Source organism: Aquarana catesbeiana, linkage group LG02 (genome assembly GCF_042186555.1).
Source record: "Aquarana catesbeiana isolate 2022-GZ linkage group LG02, ASM4218655v1, whole genome shotgun sequence".
NCBI classification, from domain to species: Eukaryota; Metazoa; Chordata; class Amphibia; order Anura; family Ranidae; genus Aquarana; species Aquarana catesbeiana.
Genome location: NC_133325.1, coordinates 110719669 through 110744651, shown reverse-complemented (window position 1 = coordinate 110744651; position 24983 = coordinate 110719669). Strand labels below are relative to the sequence as shown.

The following is a 24983-nucleotide window of genomic DNA, read 5'->3' as shown; positions in this document are numbered from 1 at the left end:
CACTGCCCTAACACTGTAACTGTCACAAACTGACACTATGCAGTAATCAGAAAAAAAAAAAAAAAATACTGCTAATGTCAGTTTGTGACAGGGGGGGGGGGGGGTGATTGGGGGGGGATCGGGGGGCGATCGGGGGGGGATCGGGGGTGTAAAGTATGCCTGGCATGTTCTACTGTGTGTGTTTGTGTTGTGTGGACTTACATGTCTTCTCTCCTCGGCGCTGGACGGAAACTGCCAGACCGAGGAGAGATGACATCACATCCTCTGCCTGTGTGAAACTACACACAGGCAGAGGAGGATTCCCATTGGCTGGGAGCGATCGCGAGGGGGGGGCCACGATCGGATGGTCTCCCCCTCGCCTCCCGACGCTCCCAGTCAGATGCCGACCGCCGATGGCACCGGGGGGGGGTCCGATCGGACCCCCCGCCCGCGGGAGGCAGATCACGTACAGGTACGTGATTCTGCCTGCCCGTGCCATTCTGCCGACGTATATATACGTTAGGCGGTCGGCAAGTGGTTAAGGACTGGAAGGATTTGTCCCCTTAATGACCAGGCCAATTTTTGCAATATGGCACTGCGTCGCTTTAACTGACAATTCCGTGGACGTGCGACACTGTACCCAAACAAAATTGACATCCTTTTTTTCCCCACAAATAGAGCTTTCTTTTGGTGGTATTTGATCTCTGCGTTTTTTTTTTGTTGCGCTATAAACAAAAAAAGACCAACAATTTTGAAAAAAAAACTATATTTTTTACTTTTTGCTATAATAAATATCCAAAAAAAAAAATGTAAAAAAACAAATTTCTTCATCGGTTTAGGCCAATATGTAGTCTTTTTACAAAAATTGCAATAAGCGTATATTGATTGGTTTGCGCAAAAGTTATAGTATCTACAAAATAGGGGATAGATTTATGGCATTTTGTTATTATTTTTTTTTTTTACTAGTAATGGCGGTGATCAGTGATTTTTAGCAGGACTACGACATTGCGGCGGACAGATTGGACACTTTTGACACTTTTTTGGGGACCAGTGACATTTATACAGTGATCTGAGCTAAAAATAGATACTGATTACTGTATAAATGTCACTGGCAGGGAAGAGGTTAACACTAGGGGGCGATCAAGGGGTTAAGTGTTCCCTAGGGAGGTGTTTCTAACTGTGGGGGCAGTGTCGTGACTAGAGGAGGAGACAGATCGTTGTTCCTAATCACTAGGAAAAGCAGATCTGTCTATCCTCCCCTGACAGAATGTGGATCTGTCTGTTTACATTGACAGATCCCCATTCTGTCTCTCTCAGGAGTGATCCCAGGTGGCTGGCGGACATCGTGGCCATCGGCCACGCGCATCAGCTCCTGCGGGGCGTGCACCCCCCTAGTGGTTTTAAAGCGGCCAACGTACGACGGCGATTCGTCCCGGAGAGCCAACCTGCAGCAGTACAACTGCGGTGGCTGGTCCTTAAAGTACAAATGTATTCAAACCTTTTAACATTTATAATAGAATTGGAAGGGTTTTAGCCTGGTCCTCCAACATTTTCCTGCTGTCTGGCTTACCAATTAAGGAGATTTTAACTTTGTGTCTCATATTGCCCCAGTAATTAGGGCAACAAGTAAAAGGCTTCCCCGGGGGTCACAAACCACAAAAAATAAACCGGGCAGAGGTCCCAACCCTATCCCAATTATGTTTTATTTCTTTATTTCCTCGCACTCCTATCCCAGTTGGCTTAGTCACTATAAAATGAAGCAACTGCAAAGATGGATGTGGATGGCTGTAAGAACCCAGCAGGGGTTCTAACTTTTCCCTAATGTATTAAAATCTGAAAAAAAGCTAAACTTTTACTTTTAGGGAGTGTAAAGTGTAATTCCAGTCAAAACCTAACTGAGCCTAAACCTGCTTCCACCCTCTTTCTAAGCCTATTCTAACCTTTTTAAACAAAAGTGTGTTTCTACGCTGTGTAATAAGTGTGTAATGAGTGTAATAAGTTATCAAAGAGCTGCACGTATATATCACCTGAATACCAAAAGTGATGTGAAAATATATATGTACATAAATAATAGTGCGCTTCTGGTTACTATGTAAGAAATGAAATACTGAAAATGTATCAACATACAATCAAACAGAGAAATGAATATTCCATAAAGTTCAATATGGAAGTAAGTCTGTGTGCCAATAGCAATGAAAGCATATAGTGGAATGAAGGTGTATTTAATTCTTCTCAAGATAATGATATATCCCACCAGGTGGCAAACCACATGAGTTGTTAAGGAATTCCATCATAAACACGTGCCCTCCACCGCAGGGACGTGCAGTCAGGGGACATAAACATGAAAAAAAAAATGATCACGCTTCGAGGGTCGTAGCTCAGTGACCTGGGGTCACAGAGACCCCAAATTTGGGGGGGGTGTTATCTAGCCGAAGTCCTACTCCACCACTGGGGCTCTTAGGACCTATGGTTTCGGAGATAAGGGGCTCCTTGCGCAGCCTGTCAGAAGCTACATACAGAGCAGCCAGTTTAAATACCAGCTGGCACACTCTGTTTGCAGCAGACTGAGAGGATGAGCTCACAGTGCCTCTCACTTCTTTTCAGAGGCACTGAGCTCAATAGGCAGCTTGGAGACTTGGACCAATGTTAAAGTACCATTGGCCCCAGCTGTCCAATAAAAATGCTGCAGTGGAGGCACGCGTCTCACTGCAGTGTCATAGAAGGGGGCATGTGTCTAAAAGACACATACTCCCTTCCAGCTCAGACCTCCTAACTAGAAGAAAAAAACATGGGTTTATGGGTATAAGATTTACCTACCCATAATCCCATGTTTTTCACACACAGTTACGAGGGAGAATGAGAATCTTTTGCTGCTGAAAAGGTACTGTTTTAATCAAGCTAAATCATATATTATTATGCTATATATGTTATAACATAATTTATTAGTTATAATTTCAAACGTCAGTAATTTTTCCGTTAAGCCACCTGCTTGAGTACAGTTTTTTGAAAATATAGTACAGTACCTTAAAAACAATATAGAATAATTATTTGTATATTACTTATGGTAATTAGCCCCTGGCCAATTCTGACACTTCTCTCCTACATGTAAAATCATAATTTTTTTGCTAGAAAATCGTTGCAATATTTTATGTTACACGGTATTTGCGCACCAATTTTTCAAATGCATTTTTTTTTTGGAAAGAAACTGTTTCATGAATAAAAGACACTGATGTTACCCTGATTTGTTTGTATACTATGAAAGATGATGTTACGCTGAGTAAATAGATACCTAACATGTCATACTTTAAAATGGCGCACACTAGTGGAATGGCGCCAAACTTCAGTACTTAAAAATCTCCATAGGCGGCGCTTTAAAATTTTTTTCAGGTTACATGTTTAGAGTTACAGAGGAGGTCTAGTGCTAGAATTATTGCTTTCGCTCTAACGTTTGCAGTGTATGTAACCTGTGTGTATCTGGCTCTGATACTAGCCATTGCCTCACCAGCCACTGACCTCACCTCATGTCCCTGCTGCACTGTAATCAAGCTTCTTACCAGCAGATGGTTGTGATCCTCAATTACATAGATCAAACACACATGAGACCCAGAGGGTCCATTATTTCTCATATTTGTTTGATCTCTGTAATTGGGGATCATACCATCTGATAAGAGGCTTGATTACGGTGGAGGGCACGTGTGTATGGTGAAATTCCTTAACAATTCACATTGTTTGCCACCCGGTAGTATATATCATTATCTTGAAAAGGATTTGATACACCTTAATTCCACTATATGCTTTCATTGCTATTGGCACATGGACTTATTTCCATATTGAACTTTATGGACTATTCAATTCTTGTCAGGAACCATGAATCAGATTGAAAGAGAAAATACAGTTAAAAGCACATCTTTTAATAAAATGGTACAAATAGTAAATGTAGTCAAAACATAGCTAGGGTATGGTAGCCAAAGCGGGTAGTCAGAACAAGCCAGTAAATCAGGAAGCCAGAGATCAGCGTAGTTGGAGGCAACAGACAGGATCAGGAACCAGAAGGGACGTCAGCCAGGCAAGTCTTCAACAGGAACACAGCAGAGAGTCTCCAGATTTGTTTGACCAAGGCAAAGGCATGGAAGGAATGAAACAGGCAGTTTAAATAGCCAGAAGGGCTGGTTGTAGGCTCAACTGACGAGCAGAAAATGATCACCAGGTGAGCCACTGTGGAACGATTAGTGCTGGCAATTAACCAACAACTGAGCAACCTGAGCACTGAGAAGAGAAGGCTGAGAGCCCAGCCCTGACAATTCTCTGATTGTACACTGATACATTTTCCGTATTTCATTTCTTGCATAGTAACCAGAAGTGCACTATTATTTATGTATGTATATATATTCTATCTACCCTATAAAAGGAACGATGCCTATACTTATCTATTCTAGAGTCGAAATCGGGGTAACACAAGGGCTGCTGGACTTTTGTGCTCCTAAATAGGGCACTAAAGTTAAAATTAAAAAAAAACTTGATGGACTTGTGTCTTTTTTCAACCTCACCTACTGTGTAACTATGTAACTATATGGGAATCCTTGTGAAATGACTACTACAGGCAAGTAAAACCTCACCTGGATTATATGTATGATCATCTATCCTATAAATCAGAATATAACAAATCCACACATAGACCGAAGAAAATTCAGACCTTAAATCCCACATGCGGTGAAGGATACAGTTAGACCCCTTTCACACTGAGGCACTTTACAGGCGTTGCATCGCTAAAAATAACGCCTGTAAAGAGCCTCTCCTGTCTTTCCAACGTGAAAGCCCGAGGGCTTTCACACTGGAGCGGTCCGCTTGCAGGACGGTAAAAAAAAGTCCTGCAAGCTGCATCTTTGCAGCGCTGTAGGATCGGTGTATACTCTTTTTCAGCCACTAGCGATGGTTAAAACTGCCCTGCTAGTGGCCGAATAGTGCCGCTAAAACAATGATAAAGCGGCGCTAAAAATAGTGCCGCTTTACCACCGACGCCTGCCTGCCCCAGTCTGCAAGGGCTCTTAGAAGTTCCTAAAGATGTCCACAAGAGGAACTCCCTAAACATTTTGAAAAGGAAGAAGAGGAGTTTGGGACTTTGTATGAAGTATGCGGCCGAAATGAACAACGTGAACAGAGAGTGACTGATGGATAAATAATGGTAAATAACCCAATCACATAGTGTTATGGCATGTACATAGTAACATAACATAAACCAGTAGCATGATTATGAAGATTATGAGGTTTATTAAACATAACAATCATATACAGTGGGGACAGAAAGTATTCCGACCCCCTTAAATTTTTCACTCTTTGTTATATTGCAGCCATTTGCTAAAATCATTTAAGTTCATTTTTTTTCCTCATTAATGTACACACAGCACCCCATATTGACAGAAAAACACAGAATTGTTGACATTTTTGCAGATTTATTAAAAAAGAAAAACTGAAATATCACATGGTCCTAAGTATTCAGACCCTTTGCTCAGTATTTAGTAGAAGCACCCTTTTGATCTAATACAGCCATGAGTCTTTTTGGGAAAGATGCAACAAGTTTTTCACACCTGGATTTGGGGATCCTCTGCCATTCCTTCTTGCAGATCCTCTCCAGTTCCGTCAGGTTGGATGGTAAACGTTGATGGACAGCCATTTTTAGGTCTCTCCAGAGATGCTCAATTGGGTTTAAGTCAGGGCTCTGGCTGGGCCATTCAAGAACAGTCTCGGAGTTATTGTGAAGCCACTCCTTCGTTATTTTAGCTGTGTGCTTAGGGTCATTGTCTTGTTGGAAGGTAAACCTTCGGCCCAGTCTGAGGTCCTGAGCACTCTGGAGAAGGTTTTCGTCCAGGATATCCCTGTACTTGGCCGCATTCATCTTTCCCTCGATTGCAACCAGTCGTCCTGTCCCTGCAGCTGAAAAACACCCCTACAGCATGATGCTGCCACCACCATGCTTCACTGCTGGAACTGTATTGGACAGGTGATGAGCAGTGCCTGGTTTTCTCCACACATACCTCTTAGAATTAAGGCCAAAATGTTCTATCTTGGTCTCATCAGACCAAAGAATCTTATTTCTCACCATCTTAGAGTCCTTCAGGTGTTTTTTAGCAAACTCCATGCAGGCTTTCATGTGTCTTGCACTGAGGAGAGGCTTCCATCGGGCCACTCTGCCAAAAAGGGCTGACTGGTGAGGGGCTGCAGTGATGGTTGACTTTCTACAACTTTCTCCCATCTCCCGACTGCATCTCTGGAGCTCAGCCACAGTGATCTTTGGGTTCTTCTTTACCTCTCTCAACAAGGCCCTTCTCCCCTGATAGCTCAGTTTGGCCAGACGGCCAGCTCTAGGAAGGGTTCTGGTCATCCCAAACGTCTTCCATTTAAGGATTATGGAGGCCACTGTGCTCTTAGGAACCTTAAGTGCAGCAGAAATTTTTTGTGACCTTGGCCAGATCTGTGCCTTGCCACAATTCTGTCTCTGAGCTCTTCAGGCAGTTCCTTTGACCTCATGATTCTCATTTGCTCTGACATGCACTGTGAGCTGTAAGGTCTTATATAAACAGGTGTGTTGCTTTCCCAATCAAGTCCAATCAGTATAATCAAACACAGCTGGACTCAAATGAAGGTGTAGAACCATCCCAAGGATGATCAGAAGAAATGGACAGCACCTGAGTTAAATATATGAGTGTCACAGCAAAGGGTCTGAATACTTAGGACCATGTGATATTTCAGTTTTTCTTTTTTAATAAATCTGCAAAAATGTCAACAATTCTGTGTTTTTCTGTGAATATTGGGTGCTGTGTATACATTAATGAGGAAAAAAATGAACTTAAATGATTTTAGCAAATGGCTGCAATATAACAAAGAGTGAAAAATGTAAGGGGGTCTGAATACTTTCCGTCCCCACTGTAGTAGTAAATATAACATAGGTAACATGAATAGTACATGACATTAACAACATGATAGCAGGAAGGAGGGAAGCCACCAGATTCAAATTCTGTGCTCACGTATTGTATCAGGTTCATAAATATCTTGGTAGAGGCCAATAGAACCAACAAACCATACAAATAAAATAAATAAAAATAACAACCCCCCCCCCCTTTCTCCCCCCCTTTTTTATATCCCTAAACATTTTATTAGAGGTTAAATAAAAAAATAAGTATAGATGCTTTTCATCTGATGATGCTAGTTAACCATATGAGTTAAGATATTCAACACTTTATCTAGTTGTGGATTTAGAATTTTTAGGCATCTACATTTGTACCTTTATACTTACTCATTAGTCATTAGGGGAGCTGCTTTGACATGAAAACGCTAAGCCCTGCTCCTCTGCCAGGAAGGACACCTACACACAGAGCTACAGTGCACAACAAATCATTATAAACTAATGTAGCCATGGTGACGAGCACTCCTGACAAACAATTCGCCAATCACCCTGCTGCCAGACCTCCATATATCATTTGAGACAATGAGCAGTCATTTGCGTAGTTTTGTTGCGTTTATTGCGGGATACAACTTGGGTGGGGTATCGGAAGATATGGGATGCCCATAGCACTTATTGTATTGTCATCACATGGGTAAGACATTGATTAGCAGCTTTAGCCTTGAAATGATGCACCTCTAACATTCACAGTCTGCATATCTCCTCTGCAGACTATTGCTCCTCCTCCTCTGCACTGACTCCTGCAGAATACCACGTCTCTTGTACAAATCCTCCACTGCAAAACTGTTAGATTACTGTTGCTTCACTGCCATTGAAACAAGAAGGGATCACTCTGAATAACCCCAGCTTGCAGACCGTAATGGTGTTGCTTCAGCAAATCAATAAGCCAGAGGCATACAAAGCCTTTCCCTGGTGGCTCAGTGAGTTTGGCAGCTACACAGTCTTTTGAAAGGTATTACCAGTGTGCTTTACTAGGCCAGAGATACATGGTACCTCCCCCCGACGGCCTAGCACATGATAATAGGCGGACTACTGTTCCCAGCCAGTCCATAACTGTAAACGCTGCGTTCCCCAGCCACAGCAGTCTGCACTACTCTTAACTTCTCCTTTTGCTTCTCTCACACTGACCTTCTCCAAAGGGCAAGTTCTGTGTTCTTCGGTCACAGAACGTTGATCTATTCTCCTCTCAGTCCTACTGTTAGTTCTCCTTCACCGTCCTTCTCCTGTGTACAAGTCCTGTGTTCCCCGGTCACAGCAGCTTGACACCAACTCCATTATGAAGGTCTTTATCCAGGAATACTTCCTAGTAGCTCCTCCATCCCTCCTCCGCGCCCGGCACACCCCCACGTATGGCCGCCCTGCGGTAGCTTCCTAAAACTCCATTCTCTCATCCTGCACCATCCGAACTCCTCCCTGGCAGCATATGACCTCAGCTTATATGAGAGGCTTGCCCCCTGCCAATACCTCACATGAGCTGCCTGCCACTCAAATGTCAGGTCCAACCTCTCTTCCAGAACAATCTTCCTGAAAGCAGGGGAGGCGCCTCTTAATCAGAGCACAGGTGGTCACACCCACCACTACACCAAACACTCCCAGTCCCAAATCAAAACAACCAGGCGCAGCCTAAAGCACAGGCCTGGCCAAATTTACCTACACTGAAAGCTTTAAACCCAGAAGAATCTCACTCTAGCACCTACCTAAAGGTAGAGGGTGCTACACTAGTAAAGGAGAAAAGATAAACAGAAGGGAGCCCACAGTCAATACCGATGACTAGACATTTGCCCTCTGCTTCAATTTTTCAGCACAACTTCTACAGTATACGTCATCTTTAGATGTGTTATTTTTATTCATGCAAACATGACGAGATCTTGCTTATGAATAACTTACATTTACATTGATCCAGGCTCATTTTCATGTTTTCTAGGCTATTCTGGTCCTCAGCTGACAAAGCCAATTGTTTATAAAGCTCATTGGCTCAATATCCTCATGTTTACACAAAAAAAGGGGCAGAAGAGGGATACACCCCTGCTTTCTACCTCCCTTTTACAGAAGAGTATGCACAGGCTTTATAAAAGGCCCATTCACACCACTGTGGTATTTGAAAAATGTATTTTAACGTTTTACTTTTGCACATTATTGTGTGTTACATTAAAGCATGACCAAAAAACACTACAGCGCTGACACTGTGCCCATCCTATAGTGATAAAATGTCATATACCAGTGCACATTACCTGCACACACATTACAGTGTGATTCATAAAGAAGTATACCATTTCAATGCACTATAAAACAAGAACAATGTAAGATATTTTATGTTACCTGTAACAGAATTGTAGGGGAATGTTTCAAATTTTTTAGACAGTCACAGATGTTCTATGTGTGCACCCTTAGTCACATGACACACATCGAGCCGGTAATCAATTTTTCTGCCCAAACGTGAGTTAAGATATCTGAATCAAGTGCAGTGATAGTGGCTGTGATACGCTGTTTCAGCTACACTGGATCAGCGGGGAGGGACAAATACCTTGTCCTTTACGTACCCCCACAGGAAAATGTCACAAGGGGTTAAGTCAGGACTTCTGGGTGGCCATTTGGTCAGTGCCATGTTGTATTCCGCGGCTCATCCAATCAATCGGTGAGGAAGATTTTCATCTCGCATGTCGACCATTGTGGTGGTGCACCATCCAGTTGGAGAATAAAGTTGTCACTGTGGTCTTACAACTGTGGCATCAACCAAAGACTTAACATATCCAGAAAAGAGCCACCTGTGACAGTTTTCTTATGAAAAAAGAAGGGACCGTACACTTTTTTGGACACAGCACAGAACACATTTGCCTTAGGGGGCTTTTAGGTTTGCACAAACAGCCCATAGTTTCAAATGTTTTTCTGCTAAGCGTAGATAGATTTTCTGGTTGGAGGTTCTTTTCCGAATCGAAAATACCGTTGCACAACAGTTACAGATTCCGTTTTGCTCAATTCAAGAACACAAAACGCCTTCACTGCAGACGCTGCCATTTTGACTGACTAGTCACCTCACTTTCCTCAGTAGCGGGACACAAACTTTATGAGTACATCTACCTAATGGTTCTCAGTTGTGGCCCATGTTTTCAACTGTTACTGTTTTACAGGATCTGGAAACTGTATACTTCTTTATGAATCACACTGTATTGTGGGGCATAGTACGAATAGAACCTTAATGAGAGAGATACTGTCTGAAAACATGCTACTCTCTCTTATTAGAAAACCAATAATGCTCTTTGAGTCATGGACGCATCAGGCATTAGAGATTTTAGAGTTAAAATAGAAATAAGTATCAGATTTAAAGTATATATACTTACACAAGTTTAAAATTAAATTGAATCCAAAACCACTATAGTTTCATTTAAAGTAAATGTTATCTGTCTGTTTTCCATTGGGGAGATTTCCTTTCCCAGCCTTGGAACGCAAGAGCAAGTGAAAGAAAAAACACTATAGATTGAGAGGATTTCCCCTCTCAGACAGTTGCCACTAGAATACGTGTCCCCATTGGAATATTTACCATCCCATCTTGTTCTGGTGGCAAATGTGAAAGTTTGGAGTTCCAATCTTTCTGTCATGGTGACAATGGTCAGTAATTGAAATAGGGAGGGTTATTCTTCCCAGCGTGAAAAGAGACACCAATAAAAAACCTGACAGGAGTTTTTCTTCTCTACTCTATATGAACCTATTAATTGGCTATAAATACACTTTAAAATATAAATTATATTTTTTAAGCTAAGCAGTAACATGTTACATATCAAGTTTAAAGTACACTGCCATTTTTGCTAGTCTTTGTGAGTAGCTGGTTGTAATATTTGTGCATACCCTTGCTTGTCCACTTACTGAAATTACCATTTAATTAGGACCTGCTGATGTATTAAAATGGTGTATACTAACCAGTACAGTTCTGTAAGGTGGGAAGAAGATTTAGATAGCAAGTGACTGGTGAGACCTCAGTTTTTAGCCACCACTAAAAATAGGTGCAGTCCTTCTACAATGTGACCTAACACATAGAGTAGTGTATAGAGGACTTTGTTTCATTATTGTTGTTGTATCATGTCTCTTTTATCCTATGATATATCTGTGTTTATTTGCAGTACCTGTTGTCAAGCAGACATGGGAGAAGGAAGCTGTACACCTCGAGTATTACAGTGATCATACAGACCCCACTATCCCAACAGTAGATTTAGGGATACCAAATGTTGAAAGAGGTAAATTAATTGTGTTACTTCACCATCAATTATGAACTTGTGGATGGTTCCCAGTAGATGGGGGTATGCAACGTGTTTTGAAATATAAGCGTAAGTAATTTCTTCTTCAGGGATTTTTACACCTTCTGTAATATAGAGTGATTTTGCTTTAACATTTTGAACATTGATGTTTCATATACTCATATATAAAGTTCATCTAAATGCATTACATAAACAATTACATCATATCTTATCTTTGGTTAAAGCACTCTCCCAGCACAGGAAAAACTCCCACATCTCCAATGTGACTCGACTCCACTATATATGTCCAAGGTGCAGATCACCTACAGTGTGGATGTGCAAAGAGAAGTTAGGTCACTGTCCAAGTGTTCTTATATTATTTCATCTATGAGCTTATTATGTCCGATGCATTCATTTTATCTGAAAAGAGGGAATTCTTTCTCAAGTTTTCTTATCTCAAATTTATTACTTAAAGTGGAGGGCCACCCTGAAAAAAAAAATTACACCAAAAATCCTAAAAAAAATTGGAAAAAAAATTGGAAAAAAAAAAAATTTTAAACTTACCTAAACCCTTGTTGCTAGGCAGTCTTCCTAATCTTCCTCTTCCTATTCCGCGGCGTCTTCTGCTCCTCGGTAAGCGGCCCCGTTGTCTTCTGGGAACTGTGTGTGTTCCCAGAACACCACAGGGCATTCACAGAGCGCCGCGTCGCACGCGCGTACGCAGTTGGAAACTGACAGTGAAGCCGCAAAGGCTCCACTGCCTGTTTCCCTTACCTAGGATGGCGGTGCCGGGAGCCGAGGGATGGGTCGACCTCGGGCGGCCGACATCGTGGGCACCCAGGACAGGTAAGTACTTATTTAAAGTCAGCAGCTACAGTGTTTTTTTTTTTTAAATAGTTTTTATTTGTTTTGATAGAAAATAGTTTACAGGTTCATACATTACAGATGTATCCATAAGCAAATCCTTTTTACAAAATAGAATAGAAAGTATTTTAGCCCAACAGGGGCCCATTACTACAGTTGTATATATTACTTTCAGAATCCTCAACGGAGGAATGAACTTTACCCCTAGGTATGAAAGGTCAATGAGTGTGGACCACATGGGGTCCAGCTGTCATATATCCAAGTGCTATATGCAGTAGAAATACTTCTGTTCACACAACATGCACACCGCACACACACATCTCAACACACATTCGCACAATGAGACAAACATAGTCCCAGCCTCACCTCCCCCGCCCCTCCGGTTTTATTACATATAAGGCCCGCCAACCCAGAGGCCATGGCTACCCAGATTTACTAAAATTCGTCCAGGGGAGGCCAGAGTTGGTTATTGTTGTGAGAGCGGAGTATCCTTCCAAAAGGAATCCGCTATGTCAAGCCAGGGCTGCCAGATCTTAGTAAACTTTATAGGGCAGGCCCTACCCTTGTAGACCAGTTTGAAAATTGGTATAACTTTATTCATCATACGGTACAATTTTTGCACATCTTGAGCAGTTGCATTCTTCCATTGCATCAAAATTAACTTTCTAGCATAAAACAGTATTATACGGACAAGAATTCGAGTATGAGTCCTGTGTATAAAGTCATTCAACACACCCAATAGTCCAACCTCCGGGGTGCAGGGCACCTGTATTTGAAGTGTGTTTTCAAAAAAAGAAAGAAAATAAGTCCCTCCAGAAGGTGGACAGGACAGGGCAGGACCAAAACATATGCATGTATCCAGCTTCAGAGAAGCCACACCTAATGCAGGAAGCTGCGGAATCATATCCCATATGGGCCAGCCTGGCAGGAGTATAATGCAACTGATGTATGAATTTAAATTGTACATATTGGTCATTTGATCCAATAAGGTCAAGGAAGCACGCCTCTGAGGCCTCTTCCCACCCCTCTGACAACCCAGGCATTTCCTTTACCCATTTCCGCTGAGCAATCTGAAAGGGTTTAACCCCCGCAACTTGCAGGGGAGAATATATAGTTGTAACCAGTTTTTGGCTGTCTGGATATGACATCAACACCTCAAGAGGTGATTCAGTGAGCTCCAGAGACAGACCAGAGAATTGTGCCCTGATGGCATGACGAAATAAGAGGTACCTAAAATAAAATTTGTTTGTTACACCACATCTGATCTTCAGATCTTCGAATGAGATAAATGCATCATTTAAATAAATCTGAGAGACATGGGTAATACCAAGTCCTGTCCACCACTGAGAATCTGGATGACCCAGGTGCTCAATGAAATTAGGATTATGCCATAAAGGAGCCTTGGGGGACACCCCACCCGGTTGTGTGATTATTTTGTTACCCTCGTGCCAGGCTCGCCAACTCACCTCAGTCGGTGAGCCCCGAGAGCAACATTTAGGCATGGACCTATGTAATGTATCAACGAATGAGGCCCTATGACCATTCATTGCATTCAATAGAGCGGTGGAGCAGGATAAGGAGGCCTCCAGAAACCAGTCATAGACATAGGCAAGCTGTGACGCTGTCATGAAGATCCTGCCAGTAACCGGCGATCCAGGCGTCCGGGAACACGGCCACGGGTTCCACTGCGCATGCGCACGCGTTCACGGGTGCGGTCACTCACGGGCACGCGCGCGCACTCCCGCTATCAGGCGGGCTATTTAAACCAGTCTATCACACACCATCTCCGCTGTCTGCTCTACAGCTTTGTGTGTGTGTAACCCAATCTGATCTGAGTATCCTGCTATCTGACCCGGCTTTCCCATTGACCATCCTGCTATCTGCCTGCACCAGACCCTCTTGGCTTGCCTGACCATCCGCTGTCTTATCCCTGGTACCTTTGCTGCCCGACCGTTACCGACTACTGGCTTGTTGACCCTTCTACCCGCTGTCTATGCCAGTCCAGCGTTCCAGTCTATTACCTGCTGTCTGTTCCAGTCCAGCGTTCCAGGCTCCTACCTGCTGTCTGTTCCAGTCCAGCGTTCCAGGCTCCTACCTGCTGTCTGTTCCAGTTCAGCGTTCCAGGCTCCTACCTGCTGTCTGTTCCAGTTCAGCGTTCCAGGCTCCTACCTGCTGTCTGTTCCAGTCCAGCGTTCCAGGCTCCTACCTGCTGTCTGTTCCAGTCCAGCGTTCCAGGCTCCAACCTGCTGTCTGTTCCAGTTCAGCGTTCCAGGCTCCTACCTGCTGTCTGTTCCAGTCCAGCGTTCCAGGCTCCTACCTGCTGTCTGTTCCAGTCCAGCGTTCCAGGCTCTTACCTGCTGTCTGTTCCAGTCCAGTGTTCCAGGCTCCTACCTGCTGTCTGTTCCAGTCCAGCGTTCCAGGCTCCTACCTGCTGTCTGTTCCAGTCCAGCGTTCCAGGCTCCTACCTGCTGTCTGTTCCAGTCCAGCGTTCCAGTCTACTACCTGCTATTGTTCCTGGTTCCAGTCCTGTGTTTCCGGCTCTTACCTGCTGGGTTCCTGGTCCACCCTGCAGTACAGTCTTTGCCTTCAGTCTTCTCTTGGCTTCAGATTCCAGAGGGTGCCACCACTACTGAACTCCACGACTGTTGATCCTGCCAGGCACCCATACCACTCCTCACTCCTGGCCCCCTGGCCCCATTCCAGGGGAGCAGGAGTGGGAGGTGTAGGGGAGGTCTCTCTCTGCACTTCAGGCTCAAAACCTACCAGGTACGTGACAGTAGCAGACAGCCATGTCAGAGCCTGAGCAGGGAACCTCTCCTATGGAGGAACTTTGTGCACACCTGGCAGGATTGACTGAAGCAGTCAAGAACCTGCAGCAAGGATATACCAGGTTGGAGGAACGAGTATTAACTTTGTCCAGCCCCATGGGGGCTCCTTCTGCTCCTGCTCCTTCAGTTGGGCCTGCCTCAACGGTGGTGATGCTTCCCCCAGAACCAAAGGTTCCTACACCCGAACGTTTCTCCGGAGATCGCCATAAGTTCAGGGCCTTCCGTAACTCCTGTGAATTATTCTTCGCTCTTCAGCCACGTACCTTTTCCCTGGAGGCTACCAAGGTGGGCTATGTAATTTCTCTACTTTCTGGGGACCCCCAAACCTGGGCCCATCGCCTCTTGGAGCAAAAGGATATATCCTTAAACAACCTCTCTACTTTCTTTGACGCACTGGGTCAGGGTTATGATGACCCCCAGCTGTCCGTAACTGCAGAGACAGTCCTGCATACCCTTCAACAGGGTCGCCGGGCGGCAGAGGACTATGTGGCTGAATTCAGAAAGTGGAGTGCGGACACTAATTGGAACGATGCGGCTCTCCGCTATCAATTTCGGATGGGACTATCTGACTCACTGAAGGATGAATTGGCCAGGGTGGGTACACCACTGACTCTAAATGCCTTAATCGATCTGGCCATTCAGATCGATCGACGTCTACGAGAGCGTAGGTCTGAGAGAGCGATGGGGTCTTCCCGTCCAACTTGGGTTACCCCTAAGGTTTCCCATCATTCAGCACCAGCACCACCTGTCTCCATGTTTAATCGACCTGAGCCAATGCAAGTAGGAGTCCTACGGCCTTCTCTCACCCAGGAGGAACGACAACGTTGTCGAACAAATAATCTGTGCCTGTATTGCGGGGAACCTGGGCACTATGTCAGGAACTGTCCTATTAAACTCCGTAAGTGTTTATCTTTGTCCACGGACTATGTTTCACCTCTGGCTAGAAGTACCACTCACCTTGCTCTTTCTCTTCTGCTACAGCTTCCAGGAAGGACTCTGCAAATAACCACTATTATTGATTCCGGAGCCTGCAGTTGTTTCATGGACTCTCTTTTTGCCACCCAACATCAGATACCTCTGTTACCCAAAGCCCACGGGTTCTCCATCCACTTAGCTGATGGAACTGCTATCAAATCTGGACCTGTCACCCAGGAGACCATCCCAATACCCGTCTCCATTTCTAACGTACATCAAGAACAGCTACGCCTGGATATTATCACTTCGCCTCTGTTTCCCATAATCCTCGGTATGCCCTGGTTACAGGCACATAATCCGGACATTAATTGGATCACGGGTGAGGTTACCTTTCCTTCTTCCTATTGTCAGCAGTTCTGCAGAACCCAAAATGCCCAGGAAGACTCTACTCTGCTCTGCCTGGATACAGATCCTGGTCTACATCTGTCCATCCCTGCTGCATATCATGACTTTCTGGACGTATTTAGCAAGCAGAGGGCCGAGGTGTTATCTCCAAACCGGGCCTATGACTGTCCAATTGAATTACTCCCCGGTGATGAAATTCCGTTTGGAAGAATCTTTCCTCTAACTGAAGTGGAACAAGGGGCCTTGAAAGAATACATTGATGAGAACCTTAAAAGAGGCTTCATTCGTCCATCCACGTCCCCCGCAGGTGCCGGCATCTTCTTTGTGCAGAAAAAGGATAAGACCCTCAGACCTTGTGTGGATTACCGTGAACTAAACAAGATTACTGTGAAAAATCGGTACCCTCTCCCCCTGGTGCCAGAGTTGTTCCAAAGGTTAGGGTCGGCCACTATATTCACCAAACTTGATCTCCGCGGGGCCTACAATTTAGTTCGTATTAGGGACGGAGACGAATGGAAGACCGCTTTTCGTACCCGCTATGGACATTTTGAATACCTCGTGATGCCGTTCGGCCTGTGCAATGCCCCTGCCACATTTCAGTACTTTATCAGTGATGTGTTACGTGACTTTCTTGATCTGTTTGTTATCATCTATTTAGACGACATATTAATCTTCTCTTGCTCCCTTGAATCCCATCGCAGGCACGTCAGAAGGGTGTTGAGCCGGCTTCGACAACATGGTCTATATGCAAAGGCTGAAAAATGTGAATTCGAACAGGAAAGTATTCCATTTCTGGGGTTAGTCATTTCTAGTAAGGGCATCAAGATGGATCCTCAAAAGGTCACTGCAGTTCTAGATTGGCCAGTCCGACAGACAAAAAAGGAATCCAGCGGTTTGTTGGGTTCACTAACTTTTACCGTAAATTTATTAAGGGGTTTTCAGCTATCATTACACCTATCACCCAACTAACAAAACAAGGTACACGCTTTCATTGGTCAGTTGAAGCCCAAAAAGCTTTTGAGACTCTCAAGGCTTTTTTACCTCCGCCTCTGTACTCAAACATCCAGATTCCTCTCTGCCATTCATATTAGAGGTGGACGCATCTGAAATCGCCGTAGGGGCAGTGCTATCCCAAAGACAGGGAACTAAGGCCCTGCTGCACCCTGTGGCCTTCTTTTCTTGTAAATTATCCACAGCAGAGAGGAATTATGATGTAGGTGACAGAGAGTTGTTGGCAATCAAGTCAGCATTAGAGGAGTGGCGCTATCTGTTGGAGGGCGCCGCTCACCCAGTTCTAATCTTTACGGATCACAAGAACCTGGAGTATTTGAGATCTGCAAAGAGGTTGAAGCCACGTCAGGCCAGGTGGGCTCTCTTTTTCTCCAGGTTCTCCTTCCATGTCACTTATCGCCCTGGTTCCAAAAATACCAAACCTGACGCTCTATCCAGGATGTTTCATAAACCCCAAGAGATTTCTCCTCCAGACACCATTCTGGCTCCGGGGAACTTCCTTTTGCTTCAGGGAAACCTGCTTTCCCAAATTAAGCAGGCTTCCGCAGGATTGGAATCTTTCATTAGAGTGGAACTCCAAGTTAAGGATGGGTTGCTGTGGCATGAGAATAGGATCTTCATACCTGAGACACTACGAGTTGCAGTATTAGAACTCTGCTATGATCATGCATTGGCTGGACACTTTGGCGCGGCTAAGACCACGGATTTGGTACAGCGTACCTTTTGGTGGCCTCAGCTACGCGAGGATTGTAAAAGGTTTGTAGAGTCCTGTACCACCTGTATCAGAAACAAAGGGCACAGAACAAAGGCATGGGGACTCCTAAAGCCCTTGCCTGTCCCAGATAGACCCTGGAAAATGCTCTCTATAGACTTTATTGTAGAATTACCCCCGGCTGAGGGCTTCACTTCAATCTTTGTCATAGTGGACCGGTTGTCGAAGATGGCTCACTTTGTCCCAATGAAGGGCACCCCGTCAGCCACAGAGACGGCACAAGCTTTCATCAAAGAAGTCATCAGGCTTCATGGGGTACCAGTCAATATAGTTTCAGATCGGGGGGTACAGTTTACCTCCCGATTCTGGAGGTCTCTATGTAAAACTTTAAACATTGAACTTTCATTTTCATCAGCTTATCATCCTCAGACGAATGGGCAAACAGAAAGAACAAATCAGACCCTTGAACAATATTTGCGATGTTTTTCTTCTTTTGCCCAGGATGATTGGATTTCTGTTCTTCCATTGGCCGAATTCGCCTATAACAACTCTATTCAGTCTGCTATCAAACAGACTCCGTTTTTTGCAAATTACGGTTTCCACCCTTCATTTTTGCCTAACTCTCTTCCAGAATGTACAGTACCCGCAGTTCAGGAGAAATTGGATTTCTTTTCTTCCAACAACCAAGTTTTACAGGAGACCATGACCAGGACCCAGGAATATAACAAAGCAACCTTCGACAAAAAGAGGCGAGGTGAGCTATTACTTGCACCTGGGGATCAGGTATGGTTGTCCACAGTAAACCTCAGGTTAGCTTGCCCGTCCAAAAAATTGGGCCCCAAGTTTCTTGGGCCGTTTTCCGTTAAACGGAGAATTAATGAAGTTGCATATGAACTTGAACTCCCGGACTCACTAAAAGTACATCCAGTTTTTCACGTGTCCCTACTCACACCCTCTGTCTCCAACCCATTCCCGGGCCGAAGTACGGATCATCCTGATCCAATCTTGGTAGATGGGGAGGAGGAATTCGAGGTGGAGGCTATCATGGACTATAGGAAAAGAGCTAACCAGAATCAATTTTTGATAAAGTGGAGGGGGTTTGGCCCAGAAGAGAATTCTTGGGAACCAGAAGATAATATTCATGCTGAAGATCTGTTACAATCTTTTAAAAGATCCCATCCAGAGAAATTTTCTCAAAGGGGCATCCGGAGGCTGCCCCTTGGGGGGGGGGCAATGTCATGAAGATCCTGCCAGTAACCGGCGATCCAGGCGTCCGGGAACACGGCCATGGGTTCCACTGCGCATGCGCGCGCGTTCACGGGTGCGGGCACGCGCGCGCGCACTCCCGCTATCAGGCGGGCTATTTAAACCGGTCTATCACACACCATCTCCGCTGTCTGCTCTACAGCGTTGTGTGTGTGTAACCCGATCTGATCTGAGTATCCTGCTATCTGACCCAGCTTTCCCATTGACCATCCTGCTATCTGCCTGCACCAGACCCTCTTGGCTTGCCTGACCATCCGCTGTCTTATCCCTGGTACCTTTGCTGCCCGACCAATACCGACTACTGGCTTGTTGACCCTTCTACCCGCTGTCTATGCCAGTCCAGCGTTCCAGTCTATTACCTGCTGTCTGTTCCAGTCCAGCGTTCCAGGCTCCTACCTGCTGTCTGTTCCAGTCCAGCGTTCCAGGCTCCTACCTGCTGTCTGTTCCAGTTCAGCGTTCCAGGCTCCTACCTGCTGTCTGTTCCAGTCCAGCGTTCCAGGCTCCTACCTGCTGTCTGTTCCAGTCCAGCGTTCCAGGCTCCAACCTGCTGTCTGTTCCAGTTCAGCGTTCCAGGCTCCTACCTGCTGTCTGTTCCAGTCCAGCGTTCCAGGCTCCTACCTGCTGTCTGTTCCAGTCCAGCGTTCCAGGCTCCTACCTGCTGTCTGTTCCAGTCCAGCGTTCCAGGCTCCTACCTGCTGTCTGTTCCAGTCCAGCGTTCCAGGCTCTTACCTGCTGTCTGTTCCAGTCCAGCGTTCCAGGCTCCTACCTGCTGTCTGTTCCAGTCCAGCATTCCAGGCTCCTACCTGCTGTCTGTTCCAGTCCAGCGTTCCAGTCTACTACCTGCTATTGTTCCTGGTTCCAGTCCTGTGTTTCCGGCTCTTACCTGCTGGGTTCCTGGTCCACCCTGCAGTCCAGTCTTTGCCTTCAGTCTTCTCTTGGCTTCAGATTCCAGAGGGTGCCACCACTACTGAACTCCACGACTGTTGATCCTGCCAGGCACCCATACCACTCCTCACTCCTGGCCCCCTGTCCCCATTCCAGGGGAGCAGGAGTGGGAGGTGTAGGGGAGGTCTCTCTCTGCACTTCAGGCTCAAAACCTACCAGGTACGTGACAGACGCAATAAAATAGTATCGTAAATTAGGGCAGGCTAACCCACCATCCAGCTTTGCAGTCTGGAATGAGGCCCTAGCAATTCTCGGGCTCGAACCCTGCCAAAGAAAGAAGGATATAAGTGAATTAATTTTAGTAAAAAGTTTCTTAAACAAAAAGATTAAGGAAGCCCGAAAAACTTAGAGAAATTTGGGTAAGTATATCATTTTAAAAATATTTACACGTCCAATTAAATTTAGTGGTAATGAGGCCCATGAGCGTAGCCTGGGCTCCATTTGTGTTATGATCGGGGTGATATTGAGGGTCTGGAAACTTGATAGGTTACTGTTAATATATATTCCTAGATATTTAAATGTATGATGTATAGTCAACTTAGACCTGGCTAGGTAAACATAGTCCCTTTTGGGGCCTATAGGGAATGTGACAGACTTTTCCCAGTCAACTCTCAGTCCCTCCCAAACTCCTCCACAACCTCCATCAAGGAAATAAAGGCCTGCTCTGAGCCGTCCAAATAGATCAAAGTGTCATCCGCATATAGAGAGATCCTCTCAGACAGCTCGCCATAGCAGATGCCCCCCACCGTCACCGTCTGATGCACCGCCAGAGCAAGTGGCTCAATGGCAAGTGCGAACAGAAGTGGCGAAAGTGGGCAGCCCTGCCTGGTTCCCCTCTACAAAGTAAACATATCCGACACATCTTTATTGGTACTTATCCTTGCCCTGGGGTTAGCATAAAGCAGCCTGACCCATTTAATAAATAGAATGCTGAAACCCATACGATGCATAGTTTCCGAAAGAAAGGACCAGCTAACCGTATCAAATGCTTTCATCACATCAAGTGATAGCACCAGTCCGCTCCTCCTGTCAGTGGCAGCCTTCTGAACATGTAAATAAAGACGACGAATGTTGTCATATGTACTCTTCCCAGGCATGAACCCTGTCTGGTCCCTGTGGACAAGGTGGAGAATGACTTTTTGTAATCTTAAAGCTAAAACCTTCGCTAGTACTTTAACATCGCTGTTCAGTAACAAGATCGGATGGTATGACCCACACAATAGTTTGTCTTTGTCAGGCTTGGGTAACACTACAATGAGGGCTTCATTCATGGAGGGGGGAAGTTCGCCCACCGCCATTGCCCGATTGAAAAGGGACAGCAATTTCTGTGCCAATTCATCAGCATAGGTTTTGTACTATTCAGCGGGCAAAGCGTCCAACCCGGGGGTTTTATTGAAGGGTAGAGAGCAGATAGCGTCAGTAATCTCTTTGCTTGTCAGAGGAGTGTCTAATATGGAGATGTGGGAGTCTTCCAATACAGGAAACTGAAGGGAATCAAGAAACCCCAGTGTTTCCAGCTCGTCCGGAGGGGGGGGGGCTGTATACAGGCTTTCGTAAAAGGACTTAAACATCAGATTTATGGTCAATGGGTCTGAGGTAATAGTGCCATCTGGCAATTGAATCTGTGGTATAGTCCTGTCTATATATTCAGTGCGAGACAGAAAAGCTAACATTTTACCATTTTTTCCACTATATTCGTGTAACCTGGCAGACAGGTATAGCTGCTGAGTCAACGTTGCCTCCACCCTATGGAGGTCCAGGGCCCTGTACACCCCCACCAGAACTCCATGGGAGTCTGGGGTGTGGAGTGCAGAGTATTGGGCCCTAGCAGCCTCCAGAGAGGACTCCAAGGCCAGAAGAGCAGCCCGGGAGGACCTCTTATGTTTAGCAATGTGAGAGATGTATGATCCCCGTACAGATGCCTTAAAGGCATCCCACGTGGGGCCAAAGGAAGCCGATCCGGCATTGTCCCCCCAATATAGGGACATATCATGCCGGACCGGCTCTTCAAATTCGGGTGTGGATATCCAGAGGGGACTGAGCCTCCACAGCCGAAATGAAGGTCTGTGGCCTAGTATTAATTCAACACACAGGGCGCAGTGGTCAGAAATCGTTTGAGATATATAGTATACTGTCTGGGTATATGAGGCCAGGTCAGAAGTCCTGAGTGCGTAATCCAGCCTGGAAAGAGTACGGTAAGACCTGGACTGACAAGAATACTCCCTGGCCAAAGGGTTTTGTTGTCGCCATAGGTCCACATAGCCAAAGGAATCACACCACTGACAAAACAGCCTAGATTCATGCTGGATGGGTTTCAGCCTATCCAAGTTAGGGTCAAGTACAGAGTTAAAATCCCCCACAATAAGGGTGGCTAATGTAGGCATATCAGAGAGTTTTGTACACAGTTCTGTAAAGAGTGCAGCTGTGACGGGGGGGGGGGAGCATACACTACCACCAAAAGTAACAGGGTGGCGTGTATTTTACATTGAAGAAAAATGTACCGCCCATTAGGGTCCAAAATCAGTCTGTCACATGAGAAGGGGAGGCCCTTCCTTATGAGGATAGACACCCCCTTGGCATAATTAGAAAATGTGGACTGATATCCGTGCATAACCCAGTGTTTTTTTAGGGCAAGCATTTTTGACTCCATAAGGTGTGTCTCCTGTAGGCACAGTATATGAGGCTTATGAGTCTTGAGGAATTCAAACAGGAAAGCCCTTTTAAATTTTGAATTTAGACCCCCGGACATTCCAGGAGATACATTTAATCAAAGACATATTAAGTTAATGAAAATCAACAGATCTAAGGTGTTGTCATGGTTACAATCCCAGAGGGAGGACAAGGCTGGACAGAAAACAAACACACACTTACACACCACAGTCAACCATTTATACAATGTTCTCATTATTAGCAAGGACACAGTGAGAACTGGCAGTAGCACATAGTTAACCCCTGCCTTACCCCAAAAACCAGGAGTAGGCTTAGATCCCGAACTGCTAGTACATACTAGGAACATGGCCAATACAGGCAAATCAGCGAACAAAACTTAAAGAAAATCAGATATCAACTAAATATTCACACAGTTAGCAGCATAGATCCCAAAATGAGATCTTGTCCTCTTGTGAAAACAGGGAGCTTGAATCACCTGCCATGGGTACAGGCCAACCAGCCGGGGAGAAAGAAAAAAGGAAAAGTAAACATTTCCAGGAGAGTAACCGGCTCAGGTGTCCAGGGCCCGGTCGGGCATTCGACCCGGCTGATGCAGAGACTTAAACCAGGAAAGGGCATTTGCTGGAGTTTGGAAAAATTACACCTGACCTTGGTGCACAACTCTCATCGTGGCAGGAAACAGCATAGAGTATTGGATGTTCTTCTCCGGCAATTTCAGCTTGATGTGTTGATATTTGGCTCTTGAGGCACGGACCGCCGGGGAATAATCAGGAAACAGAGACACGGATGCATTGTTGATCTTTAGGCTCCCTTTTGTGCGGGCAGCACACAGAATAGAGTCCAGGTCACGATAATTGAGGAGACGAATTACCATAGTGCGAGGGGGTCGCCTGCAGGAAGCGGCCTGCCAGGCACTCTATGTGCACGCTCCAGGACGAAGCAGGGGGATAGGCAGTCTTTACCAAATTCCTGGGTAAACCAGCTTTCCAGGAAGGAGACCGGGTCAGAACCCTCAACCCGCTCGGGAAGGCCCACCAGACGCAGGTTATTTCTGCGCAGACGGTTCTCCATATCATCAACCTTGTCCTCCAGGGATAGGTTTTTAGTGCCATGCATTTTTTGAGTGGCTTGGACCGGGCCGACAGCATCTTCCAGATCGCTAATACGGCGTTCAGTCTCAGAGACCTGGTCCCTCATTTTATGCATGTCCTGGCGCATAATTGTTATGTCTAGTTTAAGTTCCTCCACTTTCCCCATAATATCTGAGTGGTTTACCTTGATTAGTTTAAGGACATCCAGCAGGGTGGGTTCCGGTTCCGGACCGTCCTCAAGGCCATCATCGCTGAGGTATGACCGATAGCACCGGGGGAGCCAAGGGCCCGGGGCAAGGTGGTAGTGAAGGATCAGGCTCCTCATCAAAAAGATCCGGGTGGATGCCGAGGACGAGTGTGGGATGGTGGAGCGGCGGCCATCTTGACCGAAGCGTGTGGTGATACTCATCCTGGTCGGGGGCTGTTTCCTCCGCTTTCCCATCCACCAAAATCCACCAAGAATGTCACAGAGTCTTCCCCAAGCATACAGGAGCGATTTCAGATGATTTTGTGTGGCAGGTGAGCAGGATTACACAGGATTGTGCAGAGGGATCCCAGAGCTGCTAAGAAAGACGTCCACTCACATCCTGCGTCAGGCCACGCCCCCTTAGCTACAGTGTTTGTAGCTGCTGACTTTAAATTTTTTTTTACGGACGGAATCCCCCTTTAAGGTAAATGAATCTGTTTTGCCTGAATTGAAGCCCTCAAAAAAGGATCTTAAGCTTTTGGCTTCATTCAGGCCTGGATGGGTTGTGGTATTAAGATACTAAACCAGCGCATTCTGCGCTGGAGTAGGGTCTTATTCCAATCCCCTCCTCTAGATGGAATATGGATATGATCCAATACCGTAAAGTTGATCTCTGGCATTTTATACTTGTTTTTCTTGGCAACATGTCAGCCCAAGGGCAGATAAAGGTTGCCATTTTTCATACTGTATCTACACGTTGCCCTAATTTCTGTCGCGTTTTGCCTATGTAAAAAGAGCCACACTGGCATTGCATTATATACACTACACCCTTTGTTTAGCAATTCGCAGAGTGCTTTACACGAAAGCGGTCACCATTTGATAAGATCAGATGTGCTCTTTTCTTTATAACTGGGCATTGTAAA

The 24983-nt window shown here is 45.4% G+C and overlaps 1 protein-coding gene across 2 annotated transcripts in view; it reads left to right on the top strand.

Moving 5' to 3' along the window:
* The window catches only part of B3GLCT (beta 3-glucosyltransferase), a 1077075-nt gene that overhangs the window by 911208 nt on the left and 140884 nt on the right, over nt 1-24983 (top strand). For both annotated transcript variants that reach the window (XM_073613355.1, XM_073613354.1), the window contains exon 11: nt 11053-11166. In XM_073613355.1, coding sequence (XP_073469456.1) covers nt 11053-11166 — 114 coding nt within the window. The remainder of the gene's footprint in view (nt 1-11052; nt 11167-24983) is intronic.